Raw genomic sequence first — 8,630 nt, forward strand, 5'->3', positions numbered from 1 at the left:
AAAGTATTCGGGCCACACCAAACACAAAAAATGACGGTGTGTAGTGATTTTTTTTGTATTTTGTGTTTTATATAGAAAATCACTGCATGTATTTCTATTTTCTGTGTTTGTGTTTTATATAAAAAAATCACAGCAAATGGGAAACTTAGAAATGGTAAAGTTGGAAGAGGGACAAGGGCATTTTCAGAAACTCATGAGGTCCAACCACAACCTTTTCCACAGTGGTTGAGTGTCTAAACAGTATTCGGCTTGCCGTATTCTCTCTTGAAAAGCCATCCTTAATTTGTGCCCTTTCCTCCCTTCCCATTGCGTCTATATATCTCTTCCTTATATCGTCCCTATAACCTTCATTTTCTAAGTCAGCCAGAAAAGAGAAAAGCCAATTAGCAGAAGCCTCAAAGAGGAAAAAAAGCCATGGGAAATGGGAAGAGGATAGGAGCTGTTAGGCAGTACATCAGATCGAAGACACCTCGCCTTGAATGGACTTCTGAGCTTCATCGTTGCTTTGTGGATGCAATCGATCGCCTTGGTGGACATCACAGTATGCACTTCCTTTTTAAAGCTCGACTTTTCGTGTGTTTTTTTAGCTTTTTCGTGCTATAGAACACAATTGACTAGATTTAATTGAGCATGGCCACCTTCATTAGTTTTTGTAATAAGGGTAGTCCTAATATGGATGTTAGTGATGATGGTGGTGCTGGTGATGGTAATGGTGATGCCCTTTCGTTTTTGTTTTCGTTTTTTTTTTTTCTCATGATGAAGAAAACACAATTCACATGATTTTAGCATGACCATCTTCTTTTTTTCAAAAAAAAGAAAGAAAAGATTTCAGCATGACCATCTTCACTATTTTTTGCAATAGCAATGATTATGGCGTTGCTGATTTGATATGTTTGTGTGCGATTGCAGAGGCCACTCCAAAGCTTGTACTTCAGATGATGGCAGTAAATGGATTGAAGATTTCTCATGTAAAGAGCCATCTTCAGGTGATCGTCAATCTTTTGTGAATTCTTCAAGGTTGAAATAGTTTGCTTTTTTAAAACATTAATCACTAAGCAATCAAAATCATGAAAATGGAAATTTATAATTTGTTGTCTCTCTCTCTCTCGTTCTAGTTTTTACCTCAAGTAGAGCTTATAATATGAAATAATCACATTTTGTAATTTTCATAAATAATCAATAACTTGAAATGGTTACAAAAATTCCTTACCTAATCCCTTCAACCGATATAAATGAATTTTGATCTTTTATTTTTGAGTTAATTCTACACTTATTTTCCATTAAAGAATGGTATTAATTTAGATCTACTGTGTGCCGCACAAACCACTGGGGTTGGTAAACTTTCATGAAGATTTTAATAGAAGACATAGATTTAAGATTGGTCAACACGGGTTGCCATTTAACCTGCGTGGATCGAGTCTGTTGCTTAGTTCTCCCAATCGCTATAATGCGTTAAAACAATTTATGCTTAAAAAGAAACTATATTTAAGTAGTTTACAATGCCCATCAACATTTAAATTCAGTTATGGATGGCTGAATTAATGAGAACTATTGAATATTTATCATACTGCATGTAAGAAAAAGGCAGAATGAGGACCATTAATTTATGGAAAGAAAATGCATTTGTAAATTTCAATGCTTAAGTTAATGATGATGATGATAATAATGGAGAAGGGGACGTCAAAAATATGGTGGTGTTGGGGATGATTCCTGAATAGCGAAATACTAGAACTTATATTGGAGGGCTGCCCGTACTCTGACAAAAATTATTGAGAAAGTTGGGAAGTTTGTGATATAATGATGAATGTTAAAGCTCATGCATTCGTATCCAAGTTTGTGGCATCTCTACATGCAAGTCTTGAAGAGAAACTCGAGAAAAAGAAATTCTTTTTCTCAAAATGTAACGTGGATACAGGGAGAAAGATTTTACTAATTCCTAATGTTTCCACCTTCTAGAAAATTAATGGGAAGAAGAAGAAGGTTTCGTTACAATACAAAAAAGGGGTCAGATCTCTCGAAAAACAATAAAAAAACCGGAGTTGAAAAGTTTTAGTAAGAAAAAACAATTATAATTTTTTTTGAATTATTATACAAAGAAATCGGTCCGAAGATCAGAGACCTGGTTGTGATGGCGCTGCCTGCAACACTTACGATCGCTGTCCTGGTAGCCTAAAACTTCATCGGCTTACCCCTCACCCCGAGGGAGTCACCTTGTTTCAGCTTGCGCAAGGGGGTGATGCCCATGGGATTTGAACCTACGGTTGCTTATGTGCCTTAGGCCCAATCCTACTAGAAGAAAATTATAGTTGAAAAGATGGAATTCCATAAAATTGTACGCCAACTAAATTTTCTATTGTCAAGCGCAGGAAGCATAACGAAATCGTTATGATCTCTCTCTCTCTCTCTCTCTCTCTCTCTCTCTCTCTATATATATATATATATATATATATATATATATATATATATATATAGAGAGAGAGAGAGAGAGAGAGAGAGAGAGAGAGAGAGATTGTGTTCTATCCATATCATCATCCTCATCTCAAAATAATTTTGCTACTAACACATGTAGATGTAATAAACTTCGTGCTATTTTTATTGTATAAATTTAAGGTATGAGAACTCATGAACTAACGGTTTGCTTCTCCATCTTTGTTTTTTACTTTTGCAGATGTATAGAAGCAGTAAGAATGGCAGCAAGACTGGTAAACACAGGCCTATGCCACCTCCCATTAATATGTTCATTCTAATCAAGTCAGTCAACTAAAAATGAATCTTCTTATTTCTTTTCTCTTTGTTCTTCTGGCACAGAGATGCACCTCAAGAGGGCATTTCGCTATGAGGATCAACATGAATCAGAGTGTAACCATGGTTGTTCATTCAACACGTGAGTTCTGGTGACCCCACATTTACACCACCCCTTTTTTGTTTTTCTCTTTTTATTGAGTTGTGATGCATGCAAGTTCACCACTTGGAAAACAATACACCATGTTTAATTCCAAACATGACGAGCAATCTTAGCAAAATACAGCTTTTTGGTTGAGCCAAGATCCTGAGAAATTGGGTAGGAGGTTTAGTCGTAATAACTATGAATACCAAGTTTTGGGATCATAATTTTGTCATCGGCCGCGTTATTTGAAGTGTTCTATTATGTGTAGCATACATTAGTGCACCATTTTTCAAACCAATCCCCTATATTCTAAGTCAACAAAATTGTGGTCATAATATGTCCAGATTTTTAAATTGGCTGGTCTGTTTTTTTAGCACTTCCTTCTGATGGGGAACCTTGTGTTGTGTTTATTTAATTAACAGGAGGAGACGGGGGGAGAAAATGGAAGACTTGGTGGGCAAAAGGACGCCATGGAAGGTGTTGGACATGTGGAAAGAGAGTTGTAACCATTTGCAAGTTAGACAAGACCAAGAAAATAATGAAAATCAAGTCGAGGTACCAATTTTTTTCTATTCTTCTGTAAACTCATATTTTTTTATTTCCAGTAAGGTATAAAATAAGTTTTAAGTCTATTCACATACATGCAAAAAAGATGCAACTTAGACAGTGTAAACACATGCATAAGAACATAAAATGATTGCGGCACCATTTCTAACTTCCCCTCACAGTCCATTTTAGAGATGGACGGTGGTCAATAGAGATTGCCATTGGGGGTGGTCCCAAAACCACTGCATATTTCTATCCACAATATAACATTCCAAAAAAACAATCTATTCACAATATAACTTCAGCTCCCTTGTTTCAAACTACACGATGAACGCCGTCCATTATAATCTGTTGTAGATTTTGGACCTTCCTTTGGTTTGGACTCTATTAAGAATTTAAGATATTTGAGAAATAGTAGCCTTACGAAGTTAGAGGATAGCTATGCATAATGACCAACCTCTCTTGACTGCCAAAGAGTAGGCAGTGTTGCACAGAAATTCTAGGTATGAAGACATGATATTCATTAGACGAGGCGTGAGATATATTGAAATCAATAGGTGCCTAACTACAAAGTTGGGGCATCAAACTCTCTTTGATCCAGTCTTGCACTGGATTCTGTGATTGTTTCTTATAAAAGCGAGTGGGTGGGCGGTGCCCTCTTAGAATCGTAGACACAAGGAACTCTTTTTAGGGGAATATACACCAGACTGCCTATCCTGGAATTACGTGAAATACTCTACAAAGGTTTTGAATATTCTACAGCTAGCAGGAGTCCAAGATGATACAAGTGCATGTTTCTAAGTCACCAGAGAACCTAAAAATTCCTGGATTTTCAGCTTTTCTTTTTTGATAGGCAAGCTGGGGTTATGCAGACCCCTACCAGTTATACACCCATACCATTGGGATTCGAATTTGCAACGTCCCAACACAAGGTGACGTGCACTAGGTGCTCCTACCAGACAAACGGAGCCCCCGTTTGTGATTTTCAGCTTTTCTTGAACTCCATATTCTCTATGTTTGAAAATAGCTTGAAGTTGGGCGTCAAAAGTTTGATGTCCAAGGTGCACTTCCCTTGACAAGGGGTTGGGCCATACTGCAGAGTGTCAATCTCTCGGGAGACCCACCATGTTCTGCTCCAAACACTAGATTTTTCCCTTGGTAAATATCAAAAGAACAAAAAAAAAATCAATGAGAAACAAGTAATATAGTTTTTCAACATTTCCAAGAGAAGAGAAACTTGTACATTTCAAAGATAAAAAAAAAAATCAAACATTACTTTTGTGTTATTGTATATCACATAAAAGAATTGTGATTACTCAATTCATCGACTCTAGTTCTTGAGGGCCTCTGTTCTTAGATCTCAACATATATACCTGTGCTTATATAAGCTTTTCCTTTTCTTAAAAAGGAATAAAAGAATACGTAAGGTTGTCCTCACTGCTTATATATACATATATATAGGTATCAATTAGAAAGTTTTTGCTTTTGTCTTGTTTACCATGGCTTAGAGAAGTTGAGCTTTCAAAATTTATAGATATTGCAATCTTACCATAAAATATAATATCGGACGCCTTCATGAATTTTTATCTTTATAATTATTATAAAGTATGATTCACATTAATTAATGGATCTCGTATATAATTTCATCATTGCAGCTTACCCAGATGAAGAATGCATACAAGATCACAAGATTGGTAAACTGTGAAATGATGACACAAGACTGGTTGGAAGCATTACCATTGGATTCTATTTCATCCTCACATGTAGGCAATCAAGTGAACTACACCAAGCAAGCTGAAGGGATTGATAAATGTGAATTGTCACTTCCAAGCTTCTTAAGGAGGGCTAGCTCATGTTCAACAGTTGACACAAGTGAGGTCATGTTCTTGTATTCCAATAAATGCAAGGAGGAAACCAACAGTACCGATATTGATATCAACCTGGATCTGACCATCTCTATCCCTGGCGCTTATTAGCTAGCTTGATCCAAATCTAGACAAAGTCTGTAAAATCGCTGTCTGTACAACATTGGACCGTGGGCACCATGTTTAATGTGCAAGGGGACAACTTGTAGAAGCTCCTTGTCTTGTTACCAAAATAAGTAGGAAAGCTTTCTGTTTGAATGCATTCTTTTCAATTATTAGTAGCATAACTCTCTCTCATATGGATGTTCTTGAAGAGGACGTGATGAAGACTCGGTCCGGAAAGAAATACGATCGAACCCGAACATGCAATCCAAGCTCGCGTCTAGCTTGAAACAAACTTACAGGACCCCGGTAGGGATGACAGTGGATCGGGGCCCGAACATGCAATCCAAGCTCGCGTCTCCACCCCCGCCCCGTTTCAAAATCCTAACCTCCATCCCCCCATGGGGATGGATTTTAACCTCCACCCCCGCCTCCATCCCTGTTTCATATCCTCCATCCCCGATCCAAACAGGGGCAGGGCGGGGCCTCAATTTCTCTTAGTCTATAGTCATCCCTTAAAGGATTGGGGACCGGGCGGGGCGAGGCTAAGTGAGGATTGGGACGGGGACGGGGCGGGCGGGTCCATCCCCGCACGGGGATAGATTTTAACCTTCATCCCCGTTTCATGCCCTTCATCCCCGGTTCAAACGGGGCGAGGCGGAGCGGAGCTCCGTTGTCCCCCGGTCCACTGCCATCCCTAGACCCAGGCATGAATTCTGAATTTTCTGAATTTTCCATAATTTATTTTGTTCATGAATGAAACTATTTTGATCAGAAAAAAATAGTTTTTGAGCATATAGATAACATGTAGGATTTTTTTAGTATTTTTTCAGCTTAAAACTATGACTTTTTCATTCTCCGATTAAATCATTGGATCCGAATCCAGTTCCAGTAGCTTGTTATGATCCGTTTAGATTATTGGTGGGTATATTAGGTTTTCTATATAGTTTTTTATTTTCATGTTAATTTTTGTGTTATTAAAATGTCGAGCAGGGTTTGATTGGACCCATTGGGTGGCCCAAAATCCACAGTTTGATCCAAAACGAGCTGATTGAATCAAGTTATAGCTGTTGAATCCAAATCAGCCAATTAAGAGACGTAGGCGGTGCTCTTTAACACCAAGGAAGGAGACGTTGAAGCCTTCTTCTCTCTTCTCTGTATTAGCAAACAAGAAGCAGCGTGAGAGGGTTTTTTTTGCTTGAATTTTATGTTGGTTGTTGAATAATCTTGTGTACTTCAAACATGAGGTAGTGTTGCCCTTCAGACTCGCCTCAACGGGACGTTAACGTACACTTTGACAGACCATGGGAAGAATGGCCAGAAGTTAACCTTGAATGGTCCTCCGTGTGTTGTTGGTGAATGAGTTTGGAGCTCGTCTCTTGGCTAGCGTTCCCACGCCGGAGCTAAGAGGATCCTTCTCTTCCTTCTCTTGATCATTTTCTCTTTTATGAATGTTTGGACCGTTTGTGTGAATGCTTGTGATAGCTTTGGGGTTCTATCCAATTAATCAATGATTTTATTTTTGTTAATGCTTGAATATCTCTGCTAGAACTATTGTTTAGGATAGGTTTTATTTGACTAAGAATTCATGTTGTCACAATTGGGCAAAATTATGTCCAGGGGGTTGCAGGAGAGACGCTCACCAAGTGTTTGGTGAAACGTCTCAAAGACCTGACTGGTTGCAACTGAAGTTTTGTGATTTATTTGTTGCAATTGACTGCTAAACCCTCTTTCTGTTTGAGACACTTTAATTCTACATGGATGTTGTTTGTCGCGTTGTGTTCTAAGTCCTAGTTATCTTTTACTGTTGGACGTTGTTGAATGTTTAGGCCTGAACACTGTCAATAGGCTGATTGAGGGATGTGCCCACCATGTGTTCAGTGAAACATTTCACGTCCCAACTGAGCTAGTTTAGTCCGAATTTGTTGTTGAAACATTTTTTTTTTAAGTCCCTTAGATTGTCCATCTACTCTGAGGTATGTTAATTGAGTCGATATAGCAATATTATTTGCCCAGTTAGCGAAAAGTTCACTCGTTATACGCATTGTTTGTTGGCAGCTCCTAGATCACTTCCCCACATTTTATTTATATATATATATATATATATATAAGGTTAATATTTGGTGTCTTTAAAGGCACCAAAGTATATAGAACTATTGAGCTGAAAATCATAAGTTCGTGCTTTATCTACTCAATCTGCCCACGTAGATGTGTTAAGGTTTGTTTACTAAGTGTATGTTTTAATAACAGAGATGCATGGACAGGAAGGGTCGGGACGTTTGCGAACAGGACAGGACACATTGTCCTACCCTATCCACGTGCCAAAAAAAAACTTTTTTTTTTGCCTGAATGTTTCGTCCACTACTGTTTCATGGGGGGGGCACGGACCAATGGCAAGCGCCAAATAAGCATATATGGAATGCACCAATATTGCATCCAGGCATCCTGCATTTGCTTGGGTGCATGGACGCATTTGAGTTCCGTGCTTGATGGGTTCTATGGACAGGCACAGACAACAATTCAAATATGCCCTAAGGATCAAACCTTAGATTGTGTTATTTCGATTTGAATTTGATCCAAATTCCAACCTTTGTGACCCAAACCTGACCTTAAACCCCATTTTGGATCTAAATCAATTTTAGAACCCACCTAAACCAACTCAAAGTGACCTAAATACCTATCCAACCCAATTGGATACTACCCACACCTATTCTCGTACCCATTCCAACCATTGTCCAACCCAAGATCCATAGCTTGCCCAAACTCAACAACAAACATGAAACCACCCACATAACCCAACATCTGAATTCTCCAGGGTCTAACTCAAGCATGCCAACAAATACAGGATCAAGGTGGAGCTTCCAAAGTTTCATGGTCTATTGGATGCAGAGATATTCTATGATTGGGCCTATGCGATGTTGTTCTTCGAGTATCATTACATTTTGGAGCAGTTTCGATGGCTGAAACGGGACTTTGATGACTAGCACACATGTGGTGGGATGAATTGCAAAAGGATTGAGAGAGACAAGGTCAAGGACCGATTCAAACATGGGAGATGTGACATTTGATACGCACCAGGTTTGTTCCTTCCGATCATGATCGAAAAGCTTTAAAGCAATATGTCCAAGAGAGCTTACTTGTTCCTAATCATATTCTTAAAACTACTACCCAAACCCAAGTAGGTGAAACCAAATTAGAATTCAATCTAGATGAACATTTAATAGAAATTT

At 38.4% G+C, this 8,630-nt stretch overlaps 1 protein-coding gene across 1 annotated transcript; it reads left to right on the forward strand.

Annotated features, from left to right (window-relative positions):
- The first annotated feature begins 346 nt into the window (after nucleotides 1-346).
- Nucleotides 347-5,579, forward strand: LOC149844816 (uncharacterized). Its single transcript, XM_089997351.1, has 6 exons — nucleotides 347-541; nucleotides 910-986; nucleotides 2,669-2,702; nucleotides 2,809-2,884; nucleotides 3,310-3,442; nucleotides 5,089-5,579. Exons 1-6 carry the CDS (start codon nucleotides 415-417, stop codon nucleotides 5,407-5,409), a joined length of 768 nt encoding a protein of 255 aa, XP_089853477.1. The 5' UTR covers nucleotides 347-414; the 3' UTR covers nucleotides 5,410-5,579.
- Nucleotides 5,580-8,630: the final 3,051 nt, after the last annotated feature.

This window comes from Nuphar pumila, chromosome 2 (genome assembly GCF_984573655.1).
Source record: "Nuphar pumila chromosome 2, dmNupPumi1.hap1.1, whole genome shotgun sequence".
In the NCBI taxonomy this organism is placed as follows: Eukaryota; Viridiplantae; Streptophyta; class Magnoliopsida; order Nymphaeales; family Nymphaeaceae; genus Nuphar; species Nuphar pumila.